Source organism: Coniosporium apollinis (assembly GCF_000281105.1).
Source record: "Coniosporium apollinis CBS 100218 chromosome Unknown supercont1.71, whole genome shotgun sequence".
Taxonomy (NCBI): domain Eukaryota; kingdom Fungi; phylum Ascomycota; class Dothideomycetes; genus Coniosporium; species Coniosporium apollinis.
Genome location: NW_006913333.1, coordinates 20,881 through 48,576, shown reverse-complemented (window position 1 = coordinate 48,576; position 27,696 = coordinate 20,881). Strand labels below are relative to the sequence as shown.

The window sequence follows — 27,696 nt, the reverse complement described above, 5'->3', positions numbered from 1 at the left end:
CTTTCATCCACGCTCATTGATCCTGCAATCGCGTGTTGTTGTTGACTGCGGGTGCTCTTCTCGTTGCACCGCATTCCTGACTCCCAGTGCCGGCCACTCACGCTCTCATTCCACTCCTTCGACCTTCGTCACCCGCGACAATAACCTGCTCGCGAGCCTGGTCAGCCGCGCGCAGGAACGACTCTAGCCTACATCCGCCTGATAACACAGCACTAAAACCACACCCACCAACTCTCAACTCAGATGACTCACCAACACCGCCGTTTGACCCACAGACACGTCGACAAGATGCCCATTGCACTTCAGAACCGCGATGCTGCCCCCCAGGACGCTAGACCTATGCAAACCATCGTTTCGGTCGTCTATGTAACCGCTGAGAAGACATTCTCTGGCGAAGCCGTGTATGTCACAGCAGACATGCCCGACACCAGGCCCTATCGCTCTCTGCCTGCGGACCCAGATTTTCCAGGCGCCATCATCCCGCGCCCTACCCAGACCGGGGAAGAAGAAGAGGCTTCAACGACTGCTCCACGGACCTCATCGAAACCTCCATCTTCCACAACACTTCCGACGACTACCTTAGCGGCTTCCCTTCCCCTAATATCGAGCACGCTGGAATCGTCGGGTCTGTTGACGTCGACTCTTCCAACTAGTGCGGCTGCCGCGGCTAGCACTGAGAATGCACAGCCGTCCTCGGCATCGAGCGAAGGCATGTCGGGCGGCGCAAAGGCTGGATTGGCTTTGGGAATCTTGATTGCCATTGGCGCGGTGCTTGCCTTGGTCCTACTCTTTTACCGCCGGAAGAAGCAGCAGAACAAATCGCGAGAGGTGGAGGATGAGAAGTTCGACATGAGTCCCGCCCTCGCCCCTCCTCCTCCACCGGCTAAGAACACTGCTGCCAGTATCCGAACTGCCAGGACAGCATCAACAGCTCCGCGATTGAGCCTTCGGCCAGTCACCGAGTTCCTACCCAACCTAGCAGGAGATGGCAGGAGCACCAGCAACAAGCAGGAGATGGTCGTTGCTCCGGGACCATCTTCAAGCGCCGATGCCAACGGCTTCCTTGCACCAATGGCAGCAGCAGCAGGCGGTAGCGCCTGGGAGCGTCCAGGAGCTCACAACCATCCTAACGATCCCGCCAACCCATTTGGAAACCATGCGGAGACTATTGAATCGCGTAGTCCTCCCGGACCAGCCGAAATGCTCGCATCGACCACGCCGGCCAAGCCTGAAATCATCTCACCTGTTTCGCCTCTTGAGTCAGAGAATTCGGTCCCCTTCGGTGCTGTTGCTGTTCGGGCTCATGTTGCACAAAATCCTCTCAGCGGGCAACGAAATGGTGCAGGCCCGGCAGAGATGCCGAATCCTGCACCCGCGCAACCGACTGAGCTCCCTGCTGCTCCCATACCTTCTCCTCCGGTTCTTGCGGCAATCCCTGCCTCACCCGTTCCCCCGCCTAGCGCAATGAACACTGTGCATCGCGTGCAGCTGGATTTCACGCCCAATATGGATGACGAGCTTGACCTGCGCGCGGGTCAACTTGTCAGATTACTTCACGAGTATGATGACGGATGGGTAAGACATCACGCTCTGTACTAGGTCACTTGATATACTGACCTCCCACTCAGGCCCTCTGCCAACGCATGGATCGCTCTCAACAAGGTGTCGCCCCTCGGACTTGCTTGTCGAAGCATGCAGTGAAACCACGCCCGGCCAGTCCAGCTCAGGGCCGCCCGGGAGGTGCCTCTCCTCAGCTGCGCGGCCCTCCTAGAAGCCCTCTACCTCTCTCTCCGCCAAATGGTCGCAACTCACCGGGTCCGTTTGCCCGACAAGCTGGCCCCGTGCCGCCGTCTGTCGGACGCAACCTCCCTAGCCCCTTTGCTGAACAACCTCGCTCGGCGTCTCCAACCGGCGGCCGTGGGCGCTCCCAGAGCAACGCGGCTTATCCTGGAGCCCTTCGGTCCATGTCGCCCGGCCCATATGGTGCGGGTCCAGGTCCTTCGAGGCCGCAGCCGTCGCGCCGCCGGTCTAACTCCGCCAGCGGGGTGACAGGTCTCAGGACGTCCCCTCCCGGTCTGAGCCCCATGAATCCTGCCGCCGCCGGTACTGTGCCACTGCGCAAACCCGTGCCTGGCCAGGCTATATGACTGGTCTGACAGCGCTTGCGGGCTGCCCCTCTGATGTAACGAGACATGGCTCATCCAACGTGGCGCATCTTATAACCCGATCCGACCTGCCTCCGCCACATCTCAATCCCTGGTCTTAGACTTTGGCTTCGTTTCTCTGTGGAGCGCGCTGGCACTTCTGCGGCTCCTTCTGCTTATACCCCCTCTTGTTGATTCTTTTTGGTCTTGATGTTGAGAGTGCCCGGCTTTTCTCCCATGTCTGCCCGGGGTAATTTAGCGATCTTTTCGCATTTCCAGAGGAACTAGATGTGAGTTCATGGTGGCAGTGGGGTTTAGACAGGGTTGGAGAGACGAGTGTATAGTATCTGCATTGTTCAGGAATCAACAGCTTCACATCTTGGTCTCAGAACGACATTGCTATTCCTAAACTGCCTTGCCAACGAGAGCCATGCAATAGTGTGAAAGCATTTCCTTCCCCTCTTCGGAAGATTGTGCAAACCTAGATATAGTAGCGTAACACGAGTAACCAAGCACACCAAGTACTGATCCTGCAGGTGGTAGAGGGTTGTAGCCTTATCGATAGCAGTAAACAAGGGGGTGTGAGGCTCCGCTGGGCCAAGCAACTGAACCTTATTACCACTGCTCTGTAGTGGTAGGCCATCGATCCGCGATTTATGGAACAGTCAACCGTGGTGTAGCGTCTCTTCGCACTTTCAGAAACCTTTGATGGCCATTTTGAATCTGGGGTGTGTCTCTGCACGCCGTTCTAGGACTGCCTCGCACCACGCTCCTCTCGCCGCGAACAACTATTCCTGACCATCAGTATACCACCCTACTGCACAACCTGCACACCCTGTGCTCTGTCACTGCCAACTGTGCCTAGGTAATCAGATTACATCGACCCACACTCTGCAGCAATGAGCAACAACGCACCTTCCCAGGGGCCGGGGCCTCAAGGGCAGCAACCGCAAGCCCTGATCAAAGTCCACCAGATCCAGAGCATGCCGCACCTGGACGAGACCGCAAAGCAAAGATACGCAGTCGGCATACAACGACTGTACACAATACTGCACGACACACCACCGGATAGCGACGAGCACAAACAAGCCTATACCAAACTTCTGGAGGCCTCGCAGAAACTGAGGATGCAGCTCCGGTCGTATCAGGACAACCTGAAGCAGCAACAACAGCAGCAAGGCGCCTCTCAAGGCGGACAGCAGGCAAGCGGTAGACCACAGAGTGGAGGGCAGTCAGCAGGGCCGCAGCAACAGCCCCAACCGCAGCAGCAGCAGCAGCAGGGCCAGCCGCAACAACAGTCGAGCAGTGCTCCTCAAACGCAGCACATTCCTCCGCAGATCATGCACCATGTTCAGGGCTTCAACTTTGTTTTACCGCCCGAGCTGGTAGGAGGAACGCCGGAAGCGAACCAATACTTGGCCAACGTGAAGCAGAGTTACTTGCAAGCCTTGGTGAAGCAGGAGCAGGCGAGAGCAGCGATAGGGCAAGCCACCAAGGTGGTAAACGAGCGGAAAGCGCAGGGTCAGGATATTCCGGCCGACATCATGGCGCAGAAGGCCCAGTTTGAGCAGTCGTATAATAAGAGCAAGACGTTTGTCGACGAGATTCGACAGAAACAGGCGCTGTGGAAGAGTCAGCGAGAACAGGGGCAGGGAACTGGTTCGCAGCAAGTGAAGACCGAGGGAGGCGGCAACGCACCTAATCCCGCACCCGCTCCGCAGTTCCAGCTACAGATGCCGCCGCAACGCCAGCACTCGCAGGGTCAAGTTGCTGCTGCCACTGCCGTGAATCCCGCTCTTGACGCTGCGCGAAACCAGTCGAACGCGGGCCGCACTTCACAGAGTCCGGCTACTTCTGGCCCACCGCAGCAGCCACAGGCACAAACGCCCGCGTTCCAGCAGCAACCAGCTCCTACCTCGGGCGCTCCTTCCATGCAAATTCCCCAGCAGCAACCTCGGCCGCAGGTGAATCCACAGCAAGCAGCGCATTTGAATCCCGTGCAGCAGAACTCGCCTCACTCGCAAAATCCACAAGGTCCGCCGATACCTCTAACGCACCAAGCTGCGATACACAGCAGCAACGCGCAACGCTCGTACTCGGGCCAACAGCAAGGCGGATCGCAAGCTCCAAGCGCGTCCAGTTATCACGGGCTGGGAAACCGCGAGCAGATGAACAACCCAAAGATGCCCATCCCGAAAACCCTCAGCGTCGTACCGCCTCAGGCTGTGAACATGGGTCCGGCAAGGCCGACGATGGGAGGGCCGAGCAACGGCGTTCCTGGAATGATGGGCCAACCAGTCATCAACAAGCCCGCAGGCTTTGTCATGGAAGGCGAAGCGCGTAGCGTGCTCACCAAAAGCAAGCTTGATGAGCTCGTTCGTCAGGTGACTGGGGGAGGCGACGGTGAAACGCTCGCGCCAGAAGTCGAAGAGGTGCGTCAGTCACGTGTCCGCTCTTCACAGCTGCGCGCTTTCGTGTGACTTTCGTGTGACGCGATCAGCCTAGCACGTGATCAGACTAGCACGTGATCCAGAAAGCCGCCATCGCCATCCACTGACGTCCCCCGCAGATAATGTACCAGCTCGCAGACGAGTTCGTCGACGACGTCGTCACCAGCGCCTGCCGCCTCGCGAAGCTGCGCGACTCCTCCACCCTCGACATCCGCGACCTTCAGCTCATTCTCGAGCGCAACTACAACATCCGCATCCCTGGGTATGCCTCGGATGAGGTGCGCACTGTGCGGAAGTTCCACCCGGCGCCGGGTTGGACGCAGAAGATGAATGCTGTCCAGGCCGCGAAGGTCATGGGCGGCAAGACTGATATCTAGTCTCTTGCCTTGGCTGACTGGAAGCTTAGGATACTGATATTAAAGTTGCGATACTTGCGGCGCTTACCGAAGAGGCGATGCGTGCGGCGCTTGCTGCAGGTGCGATGCGTGAGGCGCTCAGTAATGGGTTCTGGCATGATGAAGCGGGTGTCAAGGTTGAGGAGACGCGACTCAAGGCTGAATGGACGGCTAGCCCTGAGAAGACGGCCCCTAGCCCTGAGCAAACACCGATCAAGGCAGGAATGAAAAGGGTGAGGTTCAACCTGAAGGAAGAACAAATGGAGCCAAAGTTCGAAGAAGTATCCCCGAAGGCTAGCCAAGACCAAGACCAAGGCTAAGCTCGAGCGCAAGTGTTAGGGTGGGATTGCTGGACGATTTTATGTCTGCATTTCTATCCAAGTCGCAATCAATGGATGGCGCGTGGCGTTTGGCAGGCTCTGGGTAGCAACGGCACGGCTGTTGTTGTAGCACTCTTATAACATTGGTCTGAGGACGCAATATCCCCTTTGGGAATCTATGTTTGCAAAACTCCTCTGGCAGTGTTGAACCGCAGTGGATGAGTGATGGATCAAGCTGACAGCAGTCGCCTGACAACGCATCGAGTCTGTCACGAAGCTCAAGTGTTACGTCACAACCACGAGCTCACTCAGGCCCATCTGAAATACAGCTCACAACCTAGGCAGACATAGACGGCTTGTGCACCATGGTGTTCTTCCCCGCAACACACAATGTCTCCAGACAGGAAGGACGGCCGGCAGGACGGCAACGTTCTCCTTGTTAGCTACGTGGGCAGAGATTGTTCAGGAGAATGCAAGTTTCGGGTCGAAGCCCAGGAGTTTGGCAACATTGAGAGCCTGCGGAATTCCTACGACAGCCTGAAGTCCCACGACCAAACAGCGCTCCGAGTCATTCATGTCCAGGACGCGCCATGGGCCGTAAAGCTCTTGTTGAAGAAGTTCAACATCGATCACTGCAATGATCCAGTAGGCACACGGTTTGCGCGGTGGGCGCGCTACGAGAAGCCCCAGCAGCGTGCAGGTAAACCGATTCTGAAGGGTGAGACTTTCTCTCCACAGCGGGATCCTTCGCGAGACATCAGGCGCACGTCGTTTGGCTTGGATTACCTCAAGCATTATCCGGCGGACAGCGTCCCTGATTCGGCGGCTGCCGACAAGATGATGGAGCTGAATCATTACGACGCTGCTGGCGCGCCGGCTCATGGATACGACGTTTTCGTTCAGCGGCTAGCCGTCTATATCCAGCATAGGGAAGCACTAACGTTAAACGTGCCTCTCACGGCTCCTGACGCAGGGAACCCTTGCTATCACCACGGCGCCGAGGACAGGGGTCTTGAGCACTTAAACAAGCAGCACGATAGCGGTAGCGCTGGTAAAGGCGGAAGGTTGGCGTCCGTTGCAGAGGTACTAGTAAGTGTCGCCTCTCCGAAATTTGCTCTGCATGAGCTTCTCTGAGTTCATTGTCCCTTTCGGCCGCACCTTGACCCACTAGATACGGTGCTGATCTTTTGGATAGCCTGTACAGCCCATGCCAGACGTCAAGTCCTTCGACAACGGCAGTGTCGTAATCATCTTCGAACACTCCCAGTCCAGGGCCGTAGAAGACACCCTCATCGGCGCGCGTCAAGAGACCGAATCACGCTGGCAACGGCTCACTCTCAGCCTCCCACAAGGAGATGCGGTCAACGACGAAAACCTGGCTCTTCAATGCATGGATCTGGTTCTCTGCGACATCTTCAAGGCTCTAGCTAGCGCTTGGGAGCGGTACCTGTCCAGTTGCGGCACTCATGTGTCCATACTCGAAGACAAGGTCTACGATTCTCCAGCTGATGAGAGCCGCGCTCCTGAGCTCTGGGCAAGCCACAGCCTGTGGCGGACGGTGGAGAATCTTATGCGCATCCACGTCGATACCGTTAAGGAGATGAGGATGCATCTGAGAGAGCTTGCTGGTGAAGAGATCAAGGAACAGTGGCTGGGGACTGTGCAAGACGACTTCGAGAAACTTGCCAATCTGGTCGAAGACAAGCTTCTCAAACCCACCGACAATCTGAGGGAGCTGATGTACCAGTCGGTCCAGATCCGAGATTCGCGGCACAATCTCGAGCTAGGAATGAGCATGTGGCGCCTCTCGTGGATCACATTCATCTTCTTGCCACTGACGTTCCTCGTCGGCTTCTTCGGCATTGACCCCTTCAGGAGGGATCCGAGTGTCAAGTGGTTTGTTATTTTCATACTCCCACTAACGGCAATAGTCGTGGCGCTCTGGTTCTCCTTCAAGTACTCCTCCGCCGCCCGCATCGGACATCCCACGCGCCGCGGGGTCTATGAGCATGAGTTCCATGCTCTGTCCAATGCTTATCCGCAACTATGGTCGCGTGCCGGACCGCGTACGGACGTCAAACCGCAAGGTTTCTCCAACAAGATGAAGTGGCGCTTGATCCTAAGTTGGTACGCACCAAGCAAAACCACTCTTGTACCCAGCTACGAGCCCAGGGAAGAGACTGGGGCCTGGTCGCGCGTCAAGCGGTATCTGGTGTGGCATTGGCTCGGTCAGATCAAGTTTGCAACGGCTTCTTCTATTGCAAATCTAGAACTCGAAGAGGAAAGCATCACCGGAAGCGATCTGAATACCAATCACGTCCTCGATCTTTCCGTCACGCCTCTTATGGCAACAGAAGCACAGCCGGCAATTGCGCGATCCACTACGCCTCCTTCTCGACACCTCCGTCCGGCATCGGCGTCGTCAGGTCCTTCGCGACCAAGCAGCACGACCAACAGCGATTTCAAAATAGCAGAGGCTAGATCTGACGTGTCGAACGATGAGATACTGAAAAGATGACCAGGTGCGGATGTTATGCAGAGATAGACCGTCTCGGCAGCTCCTTGCTGGGACTGGAATACGAGCTCTAGGCACATGTTCCAAACCACAATGTGGTATTTATGAACCTCTATCACTTGAGCTATTCTAGCGCTCTTCACAGCGGATTCGGACAATAGACTCCGGTTCGAGGGTGTAGGTAGTTCTTATGCTCTGCCATACTTAGGAAGCGTTCCTTGTGCATTTTATCCGATTGTGATAAAAGCTCCGATACATCACAATGTGCTTTTGGCTGCAGGTCTCGTCCTTCCTGCTGAAGTCTCAGGCTTACGGAATGCCTTGTACAGCTGTGTTGATATAAAAATATATCGCTTGACCTTTATCGATAGCTCGAACTGATACTGACGTCATCACCAATTAGCAGCACTACACGCGGGACAGAGGGGATTCTCGGCCACGGCTTCACTGTCCGCAGTGACATCAGAATCGTCATGATGGATCTTAAGACGCTATTTGGCCCTTTTCCTTTGGCTGTACGAACACGCAGACGCAGTCAGAAAGACCTCCCGCTCCCCGTTCCCCTCAACGTATGCTCCTTGCGACAAGACCTCTCCGCAACTTCAAGACTCCCCGTTTTGCGCCAATTGGACATTCATTCTCTCGAACAAGAAGACAACTCGCAACCATGCCTCAGCAAGACGCCTCGAACACGACCTCAGGCATCCAGCTCTACACGGCGGGTGAACACTTCGTATCCTTCTCTATTCATGATCATCTTACTAACTTCTTCACATCGCATAAGGCACTCCAAATGGGCACAAAATCAACATCCTCGTCGAAGAGCTTGGTGTCGACTACACAGTCCACAAGATCGACATCGCGAAAAATGTACAGAAAGAGGACTGGTACCTGAAGATCAACCGTGGGTAGCTGTAACCCCTTCGCCCTTATACTCCTGCGGGAAAGAGAAAGAAGAGAAAACGCAGCCGGCGCAAACGCGTCTTGGTCTGACACTCCTTAAAGCTAACGGCCGCATCCCCGCCATCGTCGATAAGAACGAAGGCCGGAACAAGCGCGTCTTCGAAGGCGGCGCCATCATGCTCTACCTCTGCGAACGGTACGATAAGGAGCATAAGATCAGCTTCCCTTACGACTCAGACGACTATTGGGAGATGGTCGAGTGGATCGTATGGATGCAGAGCGGTATCGGGCCCATGCAGGTTAGTCATACTTGATTTTGGCACTACATGGCACCAGCTCGAGTTGACGAGTTAACGACGAACCAAAGGGCCAAGCAAACCACTTCTATCGCTACGCCCCCACCAAAATCTCCTACGCCATCGAGCGCTATCAAACCGAGACGAAACGGCTCTACCGCGTCCTGGAAGACCGGCTGGTTTCTCGCGCCCCTGACTCCGACGGCAACCAGTGGCTTGTGGGAGGGAAGTACACGATTGCCGACCTGGCGTGCTTCAGCTGGGTGAACTGGGCCGAGTGGGCTGGCGTGGACACGAAGCCGTTTCCCAAGGTCGAGAAGTGGATGCAGGCGATTGCGAGCAGGCCGGCGACGCAGAAGGGGGTTGATATACCGGAGAAGTTTGAGATGAAGGAAGCGATGAAAACCAAATCCGGGGAGGAGGAATATGCAAAACATCATTCCAACTGGGTTATGAAGGGGATGGAGGATGAGAGTGGGAAGCATTGAGCAGAGTGTAGACTATTTGAAAAGCTCCTATTGAAGAATTACTCTATTCGTTTCGCGTCGGTAACCCAAGAGCGGTAGCGGTACGTGACGAGAAGATTTTGCTAGCCAGAGCTCGGTCACGGAGGACGATTGCAGTGACAGCACGTGGTGTGCTGATGTGACGTTACTCATACCTAGTAATAGCGACATGGCCTCCGTGTCCTCCAGTACTTGAAGCTTGCCTGATGGCGGAGTCGTAGAGCAGTGCTGAGGGATCCCGTCATCTGTCCTACTCCCTCACTTCCCACAGCCTAATCTTCCCCTGCTCATTCGCCACAGCAAGCACCAATTCCGCCTCCCTTTCATTCCCAATCTCACCCCATGCAACCGCCGTGATCCGTCCCAACGGCGTCTTGCTCGTCGGCCAATTCTTGTACACCGTACAACTAGGCAGATGCACAATCCTCATCGCGTCTCTCTTCCAGCGACTCGCCATCGCCAGCGCCTGTCCATCCGGCGAGAAAGCTAGATGAGACGTCGGCGTGGTCAACTGCTCAAACGTCTTCGTCGGTTCCGGCGCAGACGGTATACCGCCGTTCGCCAGCTCTCCATCAGCGGCGGTAGGTTGGGCAGTGCCGCTCCACGCGCGACGGTCGTAGATATTGACCACACCGCTTGAGCTACCGACCGCGACCCAGCGATCTCCGCCTAGCCACCCCTCACGCCCGCTTCGTCCACCGAGCGCGAGGACTGTAGTACCGACAGCGCCTTCATCGGTCCAGCGCGCGATGATCCTTTGTTCATCAACGCTCCACTCGCTGATTTCCCCATTCTTGCCGGCGATAGTGAGGCCCTTGCCATCGGCCCACCAGCAGAAGTCCGCTATGCCGCCTCGGCTTTCGACGCGAGCTTGCGCGGTCCATTGAAGAGTCGTGGCGTCGAGGATGTTTACGACACCGCCACCCTTTCTGGCTGAGCCGAGGAGCGCGAGGAGGCGACCGGAGGGGGAGAGCTTGAATGTTTCCATTGAGCGCTGCTCGTGCTGGTGGCCGTATATGCGGCTTGTTTTCTCGATTCGGCCGGTTGAGAGGTCCCAGATGTGGAAGTAGCGGCGGCGGGCGGATAGGAAGACTTGTGAGGACGCTGGGGACGGGTGGAAGGCAGTGGTTGTGAGAGGGGTGCGTTTTATGTGGAGAGATGTGAGGAGCGGGTTGGGGTTGGGTGGGTTGGGGTTTATATGATGGAGGTAAAGAGTTGAGGCGGGCCCGGAGGAGAGGAGCAGTGGAAGGGTGGGGTGTATGGACAGAGATGTGATTGCAGACTGAGGCGACGATTAGCCCTGATTTGAAGAAGTTGTGGGGAAGGTTCTGGGGCTTACGGGCTGTGTGCCACCAATGTCTTTTGTACGCTGGATATCGATTACCCCTGGTCGCAACTTTCGCTTTCTGCTCCCGCCGTGCTCGGCCCTGCGAGTGAGACTGTCGGCATCCTTGAGCAGTTCAGCGAGTGGTTGCACTGTGAGCTCGTCGTCCATCTCCGCTTCGTCAGCTGAAGAGCTATCTTCAGCGGAAGAGTTCCCTGCGCCGGAAGCGGTGCGCCTCTTCTTCTTCGGCGGTCGTCTTGCCTGTGGGTTTGCCCACTCAGGAAGCGGGTACAGTCGCTCGAACCTAGCATTCTTAGCGACCTCACGCCACCATCGAGCTCATGTATGCGCTCACTGTCTGCGTAAACGGCTTGCATACTCCCTGCCGTTGATGACATCCTCTTCTTCGGTGCGCCTCAGCTTGCGCAGCCGCGGCAATGATGCCAGCGACACGGTCATCCGTTCATCATCGCTGTCTTCCCATGCTGGCGGTTCTCTGCCGTGGACTAGGGCGTCATCGTCGTCTGAGGGAGGTTGAGCTACAAGAGCTTGGCGGGGAACGTCTGCTGGTCCTGTGTCAAGAAAGAAGAGCTGCGGCGTGTCGCGTCAGTCGACATGGTGGGCGCATCTTCTTGCAAGATGGCACAGACTCACATCTGCATCGGCAATGTCTGCTAGCCCGTCCCCTCCCGCCTCGTCGTCCAACGTCGGAACTTCGCCCACCATCCACCCTGCCTGAGGTTGTGCGAAGCTTCTTATGCCCTCTCTGAAGCCTACAGCGTCCCCAAACACCAACTTCTCCAGCTCTTCCTCTGTCGAGTCTTTCTCGATATCCGAAGCGCCATCCATTCCCACATCGTTCAGGTCCAGGTCCAGGTCCTGGTGCTGGTGCTGGTGCTGGTGCTGGTGCTGGTGCTGGTCCTGGTCCTGGTCCTGGTCCTGGTCCTGGTCCTGGTCCTGGTCCGGGTCTTGGAGCTGCTCGAGTGGCTTCGGTCTGTTCGTCATCTTTGGAGGCCTCTGGGGCGCCATGGCAAGCATGCTGTTGCGCTTGCCTAGGTATTGTCCGGCGTGTTGAGACTCCTTCAAAAAGCAGTGATCCAACAAATGTCCTTGAAGATAGGTAGTCGAGTAAGGGTATGAATTTTTGACCGGGATGCGCGCTGGTCGCGGTACGGAGGTACCTTAGGGCTTAGCGAGCCCGGCGCATCTCACCTCGCGGTCACGTCAATCGTTTTCAGCCAACACCACATCTCCCAACTGCATACCCGGCAGCTGCCGACTCCCCCCCATCCCCCACCGCACCGCCATTCAATGCCGTCGTTCACCTCCATGAACGCTGCCAAGCCACAAATGGGCAACACCTCGTCCCAAGTCGCACGGCAGTCGGACGGCGAAAGCACGCACGGTAAGAACGAGAATTAAATCCCGTGTCTCGATACCTACTAGCTGAGGACTGACGGCTTTGTAGATGATGGCACCGATATCACGACTGAAGCGCCGAGAGGCTTACTGTCAAGTTCCTATCCTCCACAACTCCTTCACAACACCGACAGCCACACCGTATACGAAGATGACCGTGCTGCCTCGTCGCAGCTAATCGCCGAAAGCCAGCACGACCCGCCTGTAATCACACCAAAGACGAAGCGCAGGAAATCCAGCATCGCGAGTGTGCAGAAGAGCAGCGGAAGTAGGAAGAAGGAGAAACTATCCAAAACGCGTGACAGCCTGGACAGGGTTGAAAAGGGATCTAAGAAGAAGTCAAAGAAGCGCGATTCTGGCGTGAAGCGCGTTACAACGCGTAAATCCCCACCTGAAGCTGCCGAGGAAGGGCGCAACCCTACAGAAGCCTTGAAGCTCCACAGTCAAGGAGCGCTGGCCGCGCAGACTCCGAGTGCAACGCCGCAGAGCTTCTCACATGTCGCGGCTTCACCGGCCCAGTATGCTACGCAGACCGCTGCCGATAACACCCTCTCTAGATCAGCCACTCGTCGTGCAAGTTCAGCCTCCAAGAGCCAGCTTGAGCACGTAGAACCTTCCCTTGCGAGTCTACAGACGCCGAAGACTGCTTCGGAAGAGAAGAAAACGAAGAGGCGCAAGAGAGACTATGCAGGGGAACACACCATCACTCCTACGAAGGAGCAACGCAGAGCTACGGATGAGGGGGGTTCTGTTCATGAAGCTGCGCAAGAGATAGAGGAAACACCTTTCCCAAGCACAGTCGGTCTTCCAGCCACTCCGAAGCCGCAAACATCTAGTCGCAAACGCAAGACGCCCACTCAACACGTCACTCAGCCAGAAACTGTTGAGAGGCCACCCGGGAAACTCCCAAAGAAACGGAAACGCGATTCGACTGCATCTGTGATCATTGCCGAGGTAAAATCGGACCCTGTGGAGGAAACATCCCAGCCTACCACGAAGAGGCGGAAACGGCGCTCCGGTGATGATACGTCTCACGACAACAGCAAAGTCAGGGAAAGGCGAAAGTCCGCTCGAAGAGCCGAGACTGTTCAACCAGTGGAAGATAACAGTACCCTATCAACAGAGGACCGAGGAGCAGCATCGCCAGAGGTCGAGGACGAGTCCATAGAGCAAGAGTCTGCGTCAAAAGAACGCGCCAGGGTGCCACCGCCCGCAGGTATGCCTACCAGCGGAGCCTTCGAAAAGCCCGAAGTGACCCGCATCGCTCAAGCAGTCGAGGCCTACTGCTTCAACCACAGCCTTTCCCAGAACGAGTTCAACGACATGATTCAAAGCGGCAACGTCAAGGACTTTGCAGAGATGTGGGCCGACATTTGTGCAGCCGTGCCCTACCGCACCCGTCAGAGCGTTCACCGCTTCTGCAAACGCCGCTACCACAACGCCAAGCGTGGGAAATGGGAGTCGGACGAGGACGATGCGCTAAGGAAGGCGTATGAGCTGAAGCCAGACCGGTGGAAGGAGATTGGCGCAATGGTAGGCAGACTGCCCGACGACTGTCGCGATCGATGGAGGGACTACGTCATGGTTTCTGGTGTCAAGAACAGAGACTATTGGACGGAGGAAGAGAAGAACACGCTTATCAGAACAGTGGAGGACTGTCTGCTAGCAATGGAGAGGGCGAGAGAGGAGCAGGCACAGGACAATCAGCAGACGGCTGTAACGCCAAAGAAGGGTAAAACGGATGACCCGGAAGCGAACCTCAACTGGATGGTCGTTAGTCAGAAGATGGGTGGGACACGAAGCCGCATCCAGTGCATGGCGAAGTGGCAACAGCTCATCAAGCGGCGAGACAATCCTCCTGTCAACTCTATACACAAGACTCCTGAAGTCGATGCGGGACAGGGGTCGTGGCGGGTGAAGTGTGGGTTGAGCAACTACAACAAGATGCTGCCGGGCGACAAGCTCGCAATCCTACAGGAGATCGCAAGATCGGAGGCTGCCAGTGAGGACAATGTGCCTTGGCATCTCATTCGTCTCCAGAATCCGGACAGTAGGTGGACAATCATGGACAAGAAGGTTGCGTGGATGGAGATGAGGAAGTTGGTTAAGCCGCGCGAAGATCTGAAGGAGCTGTTGGAGGCTATTGAGAAGCGTCTACGAAAGATCTATCCGGAACAGCTGGATCAATTCTATCGTGGCGATACCCATAAGGGCAGATACAAGACGAAGCAACGGCGCAAAAGCAAAGAGGTTGTTAGCGATGACGAGTCAGCTGAGGAGGAGAACGGTGAGCCAGATGATAGTATTGAAGGATAGCGCGCGCCGGCTTCGAGCGTCCAGTGGGTCCCTAAAGTGGCTCCGTGCCCGGCGGTGATGATGGGCGAGGAGGGTGAGTAAGTATGCTCGAACGAGGGTAGCTGGTCTTGCTCCAACCGGCTGAGTGGACATCATGGGGTTCTCGGAAGGGAGAAAATGCTACTGGCTTTTAAGGTTTTATACGAGATGCTCCAACAGGCTATGTCTGGCTTCCTGTCAGAAGTATAAAGGCTCCGCTTGCACTAAAACTGCTCCTTTGTTCTTGTATATTACCACTAAAAGAGAGTAATGAGACTCGAGGCCATCTGTGTACGAAAGCAGTGCCAGGACGTATCGTAACAGTGTTTGATATATGATTCGATGATCTGCGTAGCGCAGGGGATGTTTGTTGGAGCACCACATCCCAATATGATCGACGCTGCGTGGATAGACTTGTGGAGAACAAATTGCTACGAACGCCATCTCAATATTGTTTCCTGAATAGAGACGAAACGTGCTTGCGTAGGCGAGCGGTTCGTACCAAGCTGGCTGTTGTCTGAATCCAATAGCACCGCCGGTTGCTGATGCCTACCTCATTTATATCACCTCGAGTACTCGCACTTGTGAAGCTCCAAAGTAGCACAACCAACTCGCTGAACCTTTTGCTCCCCGCTTTACTAAGCTCAACGCCGCCGACATGTCCGTGTCGTCAGGTGAGTATAGCAAGTCCACCGCGCTGGCCGGGCACGAAATACTGAAGCTCTGCAGAAGCCATATGGGCCGCCTCGCCCACGACCACACGCGGCCAGCCTACACCGCTCTCTTCAGACCCAAAGGGCGAGAGAATAGCTTATGCTGTGGGTACCGGCACCTCCATCGATGCCTGCCTTTCAGAGCATCCGCCCCAAACTACCCGCCAGCTTGAATCGCACCACCATCCACTCACCTCCAGCATGAGCTGATATGTTGGTCACAGTCCAACAAGTCAATCTTCCTCCGCAACATCGACAACCCTGCAGTCAGCAAGCAATACACATCTCATACAACCCAAACCACTGTTGCTCGCTTCGCGCCCTCGGGCTACTATGTAGCAAGCGGAGATGTTTCTGGGACGGTGCGCGTATGGGACTGTGTGGGGGAGGGCGCTACCAAAGGCAGGTAGATAAGCTGTACACGTTCGAGTCCCCGCCGGCAAAGTGTTAAAACAAGCCTCAACCAAGGCGAGGGCTCGTTGTTCCTGCTGCTGCACTATCTAACGCGTTGTTCAATCAGGCGAATATCATATAATAGCTGGCCGCATAAACGACCTCTCCTGGGATGGCGACTCCCAGCGCATAATCGCGGTCGGCGACGGCAAGGAACGCTTCGGCCACTGCATAACCGCTGACAGCGGCAACAGTGTCGGCGAGATATCTGGGCACTCTTCTCAGATTAATTGCGTTCACATCCGGCAGCAACGCCCCCTGCGCGCGGCGACCGGTAGCGATGATACCAGCCTCGTCTTCTACCACGGAGCACCGTTCAAATTCAACACAAGTCTAAGAGGGCAGCACAACAAGTTTATCTTCGGAACGGCTTTCAGTCCTGACGGCGCGAGTCTGGTCAGCGTCGGTAGTGACAGGAGAATCTGGCTTTACGACGGCAAGACGGGCGAGGCCAGGACTCAAATCGGCGAGGGTGTTCACACGGGCAGCATATTCGGCGTGTCCTGGGCCAAGGACTCGAAACGCTTCGTTACCGCCTCAGCGGACCAAACTGTTCGCATCTGGGACGCCGAAGCTGGCAAAGCAGTCCAAACATGGCGCATGGGCGACGAGGGCGTGACCAGCATAGCTCACCAGCAGGTTGGCGTCGTATGGCCCTCCGGCCGCAGCGACGGGCTGGTCGTAAGCGTCGATCTAGACGGCAACCTCAACTACCTCGTGGACGGGACACCGAAGCCAACTCGGGTTATCCAAGGACACCAGAAAAATATCACAGCCGCAGGCCTCGTCAGCCGGTCTTCCACTCTCTTCACGGGCAGTTACGAAGGCCGCATTTGCGCCTGGGACATCTCTTCCGGTGCCGCCTCCACCGTTTCGGGAGACGCTCACACAAACTACGTCGCCGGCTTCTCCGCCTCTCCGGATGATGACAGTATCTACAGTGTCGGCTGGGACGACACATTGCGCTCTGCATCCACATCCATAACGCCACCGTCCTACAGCTCATCTCCCGTGTCGCTATCCACCCAGCCTAAAGGTCTCGCCTGCGCATCAGGCTTCAACGTGTTAGTGGCATCATCCGACGGAATAACTGCCTACAAGAACAGTCTCAAAGCTTCCACCACGGACACAAAATTCTCACCCACCGCCATCGCCGCGCACGGCACCATCGTGGCGGTGGGTGGCGACGACAGAATCACCCACCTATACACTCTGTCCGCGGACTCAAGTCTGTCGCCCACAGGCCCCGAAGACGGGCTTCGGCGCGCTACCGCTGCCATTACGGCCCTGGCATTCTCGTCCAATGGCGCATACTTGGCCGCTGGAACTGGCAATGGCAAAATTATCGTCTACAGCACCAGTGACTGGAGTATTGCCACCGATCGCTGGTCGGCGCATACGGCGAGGATAACTAGCATCGCCTGGGACCCTCTATCCAAGCTCGCCGCGAGTGGCAGCCTAGATACTAATGTGTTTTTCTGGAGCTTGGAGAATCCGGGGAAGAGGACGAAGGCTGGGAACGCGCATAAGGATGGAGTCACCGGTGTTGTTTGGGTAGAGGAGAACAAGGTGCTGTCAACGGGTGGCGATGCTACCGTTAAAGCGTGGAAGGTCGAAGGCCTGGCATGAGATAAGGATTTTGCAGTTGATGTCGCAGCACAACTCCGCGCTAGTCGCAAAGGCTGAGGAACAGCGAAGATGTTTAGCGTCATACCGTGTTTGTTGAGAATGGGATAGAACCTTGAGGGCGAGTAGACATCATGACACTACTGCGATAGGCGAAGGGCGTTCAAATCAAGGCAAAGCCGCCCGGCGAATAGACAGTGCGCCGCAAAATTCTGATCTTCCGCCGTACATGACCGGTATGCTTAGGGTCTACTTCACCCTCTGGCATCGTGAAACTTTACGTTAACCTCTGAGACCGATGACAGACATACCCAGTATTGATGGCATCAACTCTATATCTAACGCTGCGGCATCTCATACATTATATGCTTTCCTCAAATTGCCGCACCAGCAATCCCTGGTCTCTCAGATACTCCTTGACCTGTTTGACTGTATATTCCCCTCTGTGAAACTATACCTCAGTGTTAGCCCCGGAAACAACATAGAACCGTATCTCATCGAAGACATACCATTCCAGCACCCAGAGCGGCATCGGTCGTTGTCTTTGCAAACACCTCACCAAAGTGACCAGGATTTCCAGCCCCACTGCTTGCAATTACAGGAATCTTAATAGACGCCTTGACATCCCTGATCAACTCCAGATCAAATCCACTGTTCGTGCCGTCTTTGTCGATGCAATTCAGTAGTATTTCCCCGGCGCCCATTGCCTCCACAGCTGTGACGAGTTGATGCACATCGAAGTCTCGACCTTCTCGGCCACCTTTGACAGTGCACTGGTACCAGCAGTACTCTTCGCCGTTTGGGCCGGGAACGGATGTGCGGATGGTGTGATGGGGTGTTGAGTCCTGCGAGGACACGTACACCCTTCGAGGATCGACTGAGACGACAACGGCTTGGTTACCGTAGGCGCGGGTGATGGTCTCGATGGCAGTCGTCCCGGACAACTGTTTGCTACGGGCGAAATATTCTTCTGCGGCCGTGACGGCTTCAGAGCCGATGCTTACTTTGTCTGCCCCGCTTTTGAAGTACAACGTGGCGACTTCAAGTGCGGATATTTTGGTTCCGTCCGTATCTTGGGTGTCTCGTATGCCGCCACCGATCGTGAGAGGGACGAAAACGGTCTCGGATGTGCGCCGCAGGATCTCGAGCATCGGTGTGTCTGCGACGGGACAATTGCGGAAGGATGTGATGTTTAGGAAGGTCACTTCGTCCGCGCCTTGCTCGTAGTACTTGCGTGCCATATCGACCGGTTTGCCGAGATTCCGCACTGCGCCGCCAGCACTGACGCCGTCTTTCTCGCGAACGTCATACTGGTCTCCCTTCGTGACGACCAAGTCTCCGTTGTCGTTTGTGCGGACATCGAGGCAGGCAATTACGCGACGGGTAAGACCTTCTTTAGCCGCTTCCGCCTCAGGTCTCGAAGAGAGCTTTTCGGATTTCCTGCCATTGAGGAAAGCTCGTAAGACGCGAAGGCCAGCCGCGCCGGACTTCTCAGGATGGAACTGCGTAGCAAGCACATTGTCCTTCGCTATGGCGCCCACAAACTTCTCGTCTCCATAGCGCGCGGTTGCGACGCTCCACCCGGCAGCCTCAAGCTCGCCTTCCCGGTACGGCGCGGCATAGGAATGGACATAGTAGTACTTGCTATCCGGCCGCAATCCATATAGGCTCTCTTCCGCCACCTGGCCTGTTGCCGAGGTGTTTGCTGAGTTCCAGCCTATGTGCGGCACGCTCTTGTCCCGGTCGTCGAAGCGCTTCAGTTGCCCGGGAATCAAGCCGAAGCCTGGTACGGCGAGGTTCTCCTCGGAGCCTTCGAACAGCGCTTGCAATCCGACGCAGATTCCCATGAACGACTTGCCGGCGGCAATGTGTGCTTTGATGGGCTCGACGTAGCCGGCCGACGCGAATTGGGTGAGGCAGTGGCCGAAGTGGCCGACGCCGGGGAGGATGAGTTTCTACATGGGCGTCTGTCAGGATCAGTCGATTGTCTTACGATTGCGTTCCTGTAGGGCCATACTTCAGCTTTTGACACGTCGGCTGGCGACTTGATCCACTCGACCGTGTAGCCTAGCTTTTCTATCGCGTTGACGAGGGAGCGGACGTTGCCGGCCACATAATCCAGCAAGTGGACGGTCGGCATGGTGCTTTTGGATAGTAGGACAGAAAGGCCAGGAGCGCCTCAAAGTCCGCGTAGATCAGATGGAGGAGAAGATGGCAGGCCTCGATTGTGAGATATACGGGAATTCGGCCTGTTGATGAGTCAACGTGGTGGAGTGGTGAGTGGTGAGTGGTGGAGCACATGGAGATGCCCCTCCAAAGGCGGTGACAGGAACAAAATTTCAGCCCTACGGCGCCGCAACTCCAGAAAATCCATCACGACCAACTTCCTCCGCCATCCCAAACCCCTCACGCACCTCACTCTCTCCCCCTCAGGCGACAAAATGGTCCGCAGACTCAAGCACCACGAGCAAAAGCTCCTCCGCAAGGTCGACTTCACCACCTACAAATCCGATAACCGGCACCGCGATGCCGTCGTCCTGCGTCGTTACGCCATCTCCAAGCCCTCGGACTACACATCTTACAACCGCCTCTGTGGCTCCCTACGGCAGCTTGCGCATCGAATCGCCAACCTCGATCCCTCCGATCCGGTGCGCCGTAAGCAGGAGGACTTGCTACTGGGAAAGCTGTGGGACATGGGCATCCTGGGCACCGGCGGTGGAGGCAAAGGCAAGCTGAGCGATGTGGAACACAAAGTCACCGTGTCGGCGTTTGCGAGGAGGAGGTTGGGTGTGGTCATGACGCGGCTGCGAATGGCGGACACGGTTCAGGCGGCGAATAAGTTCGTAGAGCAGGGCCATGTCAGGGTGGGGACCGAAGTGGTGACGGACACGGCATATCTGGTGACAAGGTGAGCCAGTGGATTATGAGAAACACTGGAGGGAAATCGAGCCGTGGCTTACACTTGGCACAGGGACATGGAAGATTGGGTGACGTGGGTGGACTCCTCCAAGATCAAGCGGAATGTCCTGAAATATCGCGACAAGCTGGACGACTTTGATCTTGGAATGGCTTGAGGTACGATTTGGTTTCAGCGAGCATCCGTTCCGGCCTATGGCGTTTGAGTGGGTTTGCAGCATTTACTGGCGCTGGAGCTGGGTCTCGCTTTTGGACGAAGCATCGGCGGTACCTTCCGTGCCTTGTCGACATCGGAAGTGGAGAGTACGGAAGCAGAACTGGCGCAACTCTTTTGCGGGTGCAGCATTACCTGCTTCGTAAGTTAGCGGAGCCCGTATACATCGCTGCTGCCATTCCAAGACCGTGCTTCCCTCATTCATACCCTTCAGGATGTTCCTCCATCGCCGTAGATCTCAACAGGGTCATCCACCGTATCTCTGTCTCCAATTCCCATCAAATTCCAACGACTGTGCATACAAGAGCGACATCAACCTCAAGATGCCCTTCTCCGCTCACCTGAAGGCCTCCTGTGAAGCGATGCTCAAAGGTGCGTCCAATATCCTGTGTCCAACCCCTCACCCAAGGATACAACTGAGTTGGCCTAGTTCGCAACGCTGAGAAATGCACGGCCTACGGCCTCCAACTGAAAACACGGAAAACAATCCGCGAGGAAGCGCGGATGAATCACCTGACAAAGAAGATCAGTGACTCGAAGAAGACACGGGAGATCGAGTCGACGCTACAACAACGGCCTCGTGCATCGATCGACCGCTCTCGGTTTCCCATCTCGACTCGCGTTAGGGGCTCGGTGCGCTCGTGGGCTTCGAAAGGTCTCCATGGTGTTTGACGAGAGGCAGAGCTGTTGGGAGCTTGGAGCGATGATACCATTGGTAAGTGACGCTTGCTGGCATTGCTCTCCACACTGAGGGAATGTTTGAGGTGCTGGCAACAATGCAGCGTTAAGGGTAACACGAAGGCTTTCAATAGACTGAAGTAGAGGGGTTTACAGTTGGTGTTTGTCGCAACAGTCCTCGCGAGGTGGAACCTGGATTGGCAAGACGGGAGGTTCAAAGCATGTCTCTTGGATAGTCCCCTGCAATTGGAACGAGGCTTTTACAAGTCTCTAAGTCATGTCGCAACATATTCACTCATCCTCTTCTGACGCGAAACTTGTTACCGCCTTCTCCCTTTGAAAAACTTCCTCAACCCGCTCGATACTTCACTAACACCACCAGCCTGCACCAGGCTTTCCTTTATCCAGCCCGGCAACTTTGCCTGTATCCTGTCCATGGCGTACCTCCTATCAATCAGAAGTATGCTGGCGTAATCTTCTTTATGCCTTATCGCGCGCCCAATGCACTGGTTCACAGCTCTAATGCAAGTGTTCTCGTAGAAGTCCCTGGCCGCCTCTTTCCCGTTCACCTTTGTCCCTCCGGTCGGGCCAGGAGGTTTGTTGGCGATATATTCCATCCGGGCCTTCCACTCAGCGCTATGCGGATTGGGAAAGGGTAACCCAATAACCATAACACCGCGGCCCAGGGCATCCGAGAAGTTGATGCCTTCACTCAGACTACCACCAATCACGGCAAGAAGGAGGGCACCACGGCCAGGGGTGACCGGAGAGGTGACGGCTGAACTGTAGGCGGTGAGCAGGGAGTCTGCTTTGGCTTGACTTTCGGACGAGCGGTTGGAGTTGGAGGAAGTGGTTGAAGGACTTTGACTGGCGCTATTGGGAGACTCGTAGAAGATCGGCTTGATAGCTATAAGGGCCTCGTAGAGAGTCTTGCCATACTTCATAACCGTTGATGGAGGTGCCGCGCGCTTCCAGACTGCAATGCACGTCCCGAGGTAAGCGTATCCAGGAAAGAATATCACTACGCCGTCAGGTATGTTCTGAATAAAAGACAGAACAGCAAGACCGAGGTCGACGATCATCTTCTCGGAGCTTCTCTTCTCGAAGGTAAAGTCGAAGACCACCCCACTTGGGCCCTGCTCCACAGCCGAGGCGAAAAGGCTGCTAGCTGGTATGACATGACCGCAAGAGAGTGTCGTGATGCGGGATGGTGGGAGATAAGAGAAGAGATGCTGCTCGTAGTCGCTCATGGGAGACATTGTACCACCAGCCAAAATCACCGCTCGAGCTTGCTCAACGATCTCTCTGAAATGGTGTGTTGGGTCCAAGAGCATGTACTTCAGCCACAGGCTACCGTCTTCTCCTAACCTTGAGTAAAAGAAGCGTCCCTCTGCCGAGGGGTTCATCAATGCGGCAAGGAAGCCTTGAACATGTGTTAAGACCGGTACAGTCTTCTCATGAGTTGCCGTCTTTTTCGTTCCTGGATGGTGTTCGGCATCTGCGGACTTGTTCTGCTGTTCCGCGTACACGATGTACCCATCAACCTTTCGGGCTAGTTTGCTTTCTTGCAGATAGCGCATCAGCTTATACAGGTTAATCTGGTCGACACCCTTGCCGCCCATGAGGTCCCCAGGCTGAATAATACCCTCCAGATCCTTGGCGACAGATGCCTTTGTCTGGAGGTAGCTGGTCAACGAATCAAGCAACCTGACGATCTGCGTAACGTAAACGCGGTTCTTGCCTTTCAAGCGATTGCGAAACTTCTGAAGGTAGATTCCTAGCTGTGCTCGTGCTCGCTGCAGCTGGCTGTGAGAGACGGAAATTGAATAGATTCCCGTAATAGCGTCCATGACATTGTGTGCCTCGTCGATGATGATGACATGGCCTTTGAGAGAAAGCCCTAGAGATTCGCGAGCGGACTTCTGTAGGAGAAGTGGATACGGGAGGGTAACAATCTGGGTTGAACGTCAACCGAAGTCACACAAGTTACGAGTACAGTTATCCTCGCACCTCACAGGGCTTCACCGCTGATCTAGACGCATAGTAAGGACATATGTCCAGTCTCTTTCCAAGCACTCCGAGATCCTCGATGTCCCGAATTTTTGCAAGAGCATGGTCGCGGAAGTCGTTGACGACGGCTTCAGTCTCCTTTCTCGGCAGATACGGGCACCTGTCGTGCGCTGGCGTCTTTGGCTGCTGAAGTTCGAGACATCTTTCGTTGATCGCCGTTGCGCTGGTGAGCTTGTTGACCTTTTGGTTGATGCACAAGTTCTTCCTTGATCCGAGGGTAAGATGCTTGAATCCCTCCTCAAGGTGCACTTGAGCAGCTGGCCCACAGGATAGTTGCTCATGAGATTCCATGGTCAGCGCTGGCGGCATCTTGACACGGTTCAGCTCACCCGCAAACTGTGTAAGCTGCGAGTGCGTTCTTGAGCAATAGAAAATCTTGAGCTCGTCCATCGCCTCGGTGTCTTCTGTGCTTGCTCCTGCAGTGGGCATCCCCAGCTTGCTCATCAACGCTTGAGTCTCGGCGGAAAGCCCATGATCTGCGTTTGTAGCGGCGTCCGCTTTCCGATTTGCATGGTCATCGCTCTCGTAGTCCTCGAGGGTAAATCGGGCTTGGTCATCTTCCGAGACGAATGCGCTCGTAGCCGTCCTCTGCTTCTATGAGTGTCCGGTGTAAAAGCAAGAAACGGATGAATGTTGGTACCTGTTTTTTGCGCGTCGGCTCCCCGTTCTCGTACCGCTCCTTGAGCCGCTTCTCTTTGGCACGAATTTTCGCGAGACGAGCTTCCAGGTCAGCACGCTCTCGTGACGCCGCCTGACGCTTTTGTTCGCGAGCATGCTCTATGATCCATTCCGGCTCGCCGTCATCCGCTGTTTCGGCTAAGAGGTCCTCCTCGAACGCCTTCCTTTGGTGGTCACGCAGCCACGTCAGAGAACCGCAGATCAGGCTTAGAGATTTCCCCTGGTTGCGCTGTGTTAGTGTCTCAGAAAATGGAAAACGTTGAGTATGTTGCGGAATGGAACACAGAGCATGGAGGGACTGAAGAAGGTGGAATGCTACTGTTCGAGCCCACAATACAGAACGATGGCCATACCATCTGCTAGATGTTCTTCAACGCGATGGTTTTCTACATTGCCCTCGGGCCATACTCGTTCGCCAATGTGGGTTCAGTAGCGACGGTTGCGACCCATTCGCTTCAGTCAAGGCATGAAGTCGGCCACCGACTCAGGACACATTGCTGAGAGGCATGTAAACCTTCGTATCTGGAACATTGACATCACTCTGGTAGGAAGTATCAAGGCCAGTGATGCCAATCGCCGGACTGTCTCGAGGCAGCTTCTGCATTGGGTGAAGCGAAAGAGCAATATGTTACTTGGATATGAGCCTGTCCATTCGGCTGGGATCCGCTCGGTCCTCTCTCTTTGAAATGCGGGTAGGTAAAGCGAGAAAATAATCTTACCGTGCCTGTTTATTATCAGCGAAGCCCAGTAAGCTGCTTCTTTTCGGCCTTACTCACCCGTAGGTGACTCAAATATGCCTACTTTGCCCTCCTCGATGCAGTCGTACAACGCGCTCATGAATCGCTTCTGGATGTCATACGGCTGGTAGGGGTGGTGAAAGTCGCGCTCTTGACTAACTGTCGATGCCACCTCCGGCAGTGGCGCCATGGTGGCTACGGTGGTGCCCTTGGAGAAGCAGGTGCAGCGGGAGGACGCGTCGTGTTTCACTTCGGGACGCGTCGGATAGAGTGAGATATTCTCACCTAAGCTTCAGCTGGGGAAGCCATGGCCACCGTTCCTCCCTCGTAAGTCACGTCCTCCGTCAGTCAACATTCGAACAAACAGACCTAGATTGGTCGCGGACTGATGTTTTACCAGAGACGTGGTTACAGGATGCAGGGGTGCACGAACCGACCTTGTGCGGCCCGCCTTCCATGCAAATATCTGCATGGCGGCTCAGGCACCTGCCCGAAGCAACTCTTTGCACGAAATCTTAAGGTCGCATCCAAGGTCTGGGCTTCGCGGGATCCTCAGGCAAGACGACGGCTCACGCCGTAGAACTGGCATCCTGCATAACTCCTTTTGTTTGTTTCGAGGATATGACGATCTCGCTCCTTGAAACACCGGCAAGCCCTACGCCCACAGCGACCTTCCGCTCGTCTCAGCAAGCGACTGCAAAATCTTCTGCTGCAGAGGGTGGCCGGCTTGTGAGGCATTCTGTACCACCTGCTCATGCGCCCCATCCTTGACAAGCGTCAATAGACGTATCACCTCTGCTAGTAGACATCACGATCTCAATAGTACTGAGCTTAGGCAGCCACTAAGTGTCGCGCTGCGGCGCAGTACCAAACTTTCCCATCTACGACCGATAGGAGATATGTCGATACCACTGACATCTACACACAAAAGAATCAACACTGACGTCATGATTGAGTAGCCTTCGCTCAGGCGTTTCACATCTACAATCCCTTCAAAGTTATCACAAGCATGGTAGGGTCGGTACGGAGGCCCTGTCAGACAGAGAACCGTCCTTGCCAGTTTCGAATGCCGAAGGCTGGTTTTCTTGGCAGGAGCTGCTCAGTGGCACCTGGACTCTAACTCTAGGCACCACGGCCACGAGTAGAGCGTTCAATGTGAGTCATGCCCTAGATATTAAGGACTAAGATCGCAGATACTAGACCCTTGGTTGCACGGCAGGTCCGGGGTCCTCCATGTCCTTCTCAGTTTCAAGCAGGATTTCATATTCAACTTCTGGGATTCGGCTTTGAGAAGTCTAGTAACGAGACGCCTAATTACTCCCATACCATTGCTTTTAGTATATAAGATTGTCTTTTCTGTTGTTGAACGCCCTCTTTTTGCTGTAACAGCAGACATACTTACCAATCGAACTATTCTACTGCCCTTGTTAATTGTCAATCTCTTGAAGATTTGCCTCTTGAAGATTTGCCAGTTGCGCAGAGCTTCAAAGATGACTGGCGACCAAGGAATGAAAATCACGCTGCGGCGCGGTGTGGCCATCGCAGTATACGGTCTGCTTGCCGTAGCCGGACAGGTTTTTGCAGCCGACTCTTCCGGAGAGGACCTTCCTATAGGCGACTTCGGCCCATGGAAGCAGGTTTTCACGGAAGACTTCCTCCTCGACGCGGCGCTAGGCGAGTTCGTAGCCAAGTACGACGACAAATGGAAAGCACGGGGTGCAAACTGGGACTTCGATCAGAGAAATCCGGGCCAGGTACCCGTCGCCGACACCTCCCGTAGAGGCATCTACTCTCCGGCGAACACTCTGTCGGTCTCCAGTGGCGTGTTGGACATCGCCCCGCACAAGGGCGACGGCCCCCAGTTCGGCCCGGATGGCAGACTTGAGCAGAACGAATGGCCAGAGCTGGTAGACCTGCCGTGGGAGCAGGAACGGCCATACGTTGCCGCTCTTACGCCTCGCGTCCTGGGTCCTGACGGCGAGATGACTTACGGCCGCTTCACGGTCCGCCTCAAAGTCGAATACCCGGAAGACAACCCCGCCGGCGGCGAAGGCTACAAGATCGCCAACCTGTTGTGGCCCAAGAGCGACTTGTGGCCGGATGACGGCGAGATTGACTACCCCGAGGGCGATTTCTCAGACAACAGCTTCTCGGCATTCCACCACTATACGTGCGATGCCACGAAGCCTAGCCCGGACGAATCCTCGGAGTGTGACAAGTTCCGCTCGCAGGAGCTGCCGTGGCAGGACGGATTTTACAACATTGCGAACTTCTCGAGCTGGCATACTGCTACTATTGAGTGGATGCCCGACCGCATCAACTTCCTTCTCGACGGCGAGCTCGCAGAGACTCGAGAAACAAATCCGACGGACGCGACTACGACCACGAGGGTGCCGAACAAGCCGATGTATCACGTGATGCAGATAGAGACGGAGCTCAACAATGACTATATTCCGGTTGAGTCGAGGCCACACATCAAAGTTGCCTGGATGTCGATCTGGAAGTACGAGCCTTAGGCTACTGTCTGAAAAAAGATGCATAGTCGGTATTACTTATATATTGATCCATTCAGGCTCTTTCCCTTGTATCTTGTATTTGCTCGATGAATTTTAGTCGATGGAAAGAAGAGTAATACGATGCAATTAACTACTTAAGTGTTACATCGGCAAAAGTTTTCGTCACATCTGATGCATCAGATGTGGCTCTAAGGCCTCAGACGTGCAGAGCTCATATCCAGCTCGCGAGCCGCTCGCGATCTGGTCGATTACCCCGCGTACCCGGCGTGTGTCACGGTTGCAGGATTCACCGCTGCACCACCGCGCATAGAACTAAAAGGTCACAGTTTCGTCCGAACCCAGACGAAACGAGGTGAATCACTATATATCCTCACAGCGTGCTCGGCGTGCTCGAGCTTTTCGTGCTTCTCGTGCTTCTCGTGCTACCTAGTGTAGCCGGTAGATAGTCTGCAGATAGCTTTTTGGCATTACGAAGCATATTCTGACTTA

The 27,696-nt window shown here is 55.4% G+C and overlaps 11 protein-coding genes across 11 annotated transcripts; 8 read left to right on the top strand and 3 right to left on the bottom strand.

Annotated features, from left to right (window-relative positions):
- Window positions 1–288: 288 nt before the first annotated feature.
- W97_08966 (uncharacterized protein) lies at window positions 289–2,147 on the top strand (the record flags this gene model as incomplete). Its single annotated transcript, XM_007786833.1, has 2 exons — window positions 289–1,575; window positions 1,629–2,147. 2 exons carry the CDS (start codon window positions 289–291, stop codon window positions 2,145–2,147), a joined length of 1,806 nt encoding a protein of 601 aa, XP_007785023.1.
- Window positions 2,148–3,043: 896 nt separating this feature from the next.
- On the top strand, window positions 3,044–4,971 carry W97_08965 (uncharacterized protein; the record flags this gene model as incomplete). Its single annotated transcript, XM_007786832.1, has 2 exons — window positions 3,044–4,576; window positions 4,714–4,971. 2 exons carry the CDS (start codon window positions 3,044–3,046, stop codon window positions 4,969–4,971), a joined length of 1,791 nt encoding a protein of 596 aa, XP_007785022.1.
- A 728-nt stretch (window positions 4,972–5,699) lies between these two features.
- On the top strand, window positions 5,700–7,827 carry W97_08964 (uncharacterized protein; the record flags this gene model as incomplete). Its single annotated transcript, XM_007786831.1, has 2 exons — window positions 5,700–6,398; window positions 6,505–7,827. 2 exons carry the CDS (start codon window positions 5,700–5,702, stop codon window positions 7,825–7,827), a joined length of 2,022 nt encoding a protein of 673 aa, XP_007785021.1.
- A 664-nt stretch (window positions 7,828–8,491) lies between these two features.
- Window positions 8,492–9,511, top strand: W97_08963 (uncharacterized protein; the record flags this gene model as incomplete). The annotated part of the gene is made up of 4 exons (XM_007786830.1): window positions 8,492–8,546; window positions 8,609–8,728; window positions 8,830–9,026; window positions 9,095–9,511. The coding sequence occupies 4 exons, from the start codon at window positions 8,492–8,494 to the stop codon at window positions 9,509–9,511; spliced, it is 789 nt and encodes a 262-aa protein (XP_007785020.1).
- Window positions 9,512–9,779: 268 nt separating this feature from the next.
- Window positions 9,780–11,882, bottom strand: W97_08962 (uncharacterized protein; the record flags this gene model as incomplete). The annotated part of the gene is made up of 4 exons (XM_007786829.1): window positions 9,780–10,811; window positions 10,869–11,157; window positions 11,209–11,444; window positions 11,508–11,882. 4 exons carry the CDS (start codon window positions 11,880–11,882, stop codon window positions 9,780–9,782), a joined length of 1,932 nt encoding a protein of 643 aa, XP_007785019.1.
- Window positions 11,883–12,182: 300 nt separating this feature from the next.
- Window positions 12,183–14,588, top strand: W97_08961 (uncharacterized protein; the record flags this gene model as incomplete). The annotated part of the gene is made up of 2 exons (XM_007786828.1): window positions 12,183–12,258; window positions 12,322–14,588. The coding sequence occupies 2 exons, from the start codon at window positions 12,183–12,185 to the stop codon at window positions 14,586–14,588; spliced, it is 2,343 nt and encodes a 780-aa protein (XP_007785018.1).
- A 1,079-nt stretch (window positions 14,589–15,667) lies between these two features.
- On the top strand, window positions 15,668–17,401 carry W97_08960 (uncharacterized protein; the record flags this gene model as incomplete). The annotated part of the gene is made up of 2 exons (XM_007786827.1): window positions 15,668–15,725; window positions 15,858–17,401. 2 exons carry the CDS (start codon window positions 15,668–15,670, stop codon window positions 17,399–17,401), a joined length of 1,602 nt encoding a protein of 533 aa, XP_007785017.1.
- Window positions 17,402–17,759: 358 nt separating this feature from the next.
- Window positions 17,760–19,538, bottom strand: W97_08959 (imidazole glycerol phosphate synthase hisHF; the record flags this gene model as incomplete). The annotated part of the gene is made up of 3 exons (XM_007786826.1): window positions 17,760–17,849; window positions 17,908–19,353; window positions 19,416–19,538. 3 exons carry the CDS (start codon window positions 19,536–19,538, stop codon window positions 17,760–17,762), a joined length of 1,659 nt encoding a protein of 552 aa, XP_007785016.1.
- A 301-nt stretch (window positions 19,539–19,839) lies between these two features.
- On the top strand, window positions 19,840–20,472 carry W97_08958 (uncharacterized protein; the record flags this gene model as incomplete). The annotated part of the gene is made up of 2 exons (XM_007786825.1): window positions 19,840–20,306; window positions 20,370–20,472. 2 exons carry the CDS (start codon window positions 19,840–19,842, stop codon window positions 20,470–20,472), a joined length of 570 nt encoding a protein of 189 aa, XP_007785015.1.
- A 1,054-nt stretch (window positions 20,473–21,526) lies between these two features.
- Window positions 21,527–24,881, bottom strand: W97_08957 (uncharacterized protein; the record flags this gene model as incomplete). Its single annotated transcript, XM_007786824.1, has 6 exons — window positions 21,527–22,014; window positions 22,075–23,161; window positions 23,217–23,864; window positions 23,917–24,174; window positions 24,587–24,678; window positions 24,731–24,881. The coding sequence occupies 6 exons, from the start codon at window positions 24,879–24,881 to the stop codon at window positions 21,527–21,529; spliced, it is 2,724 nt and encodes a 907-aa protein (XP_007785014.1).
- Window positions 24,882–26,181: 1,300 nt separating this feature from the next.
- Window positions 26,182–27,207, top strand: W97_08956 (uncharacterized protein; the record flags this gene model as incomplete). Its single annotated transcript, XM_007786823.1, has 1 exon — window positions 26,182–27,207. One exon carries the CDS (start codon window positions 26,182–26,184, stop codon window positions 27,205–27,207), a length of 1,026 nt encoding a protein of 341 aa, XP_007785013.1.
- Window positions 27,208–27,696: the final 489 nt, after the last annotated feature.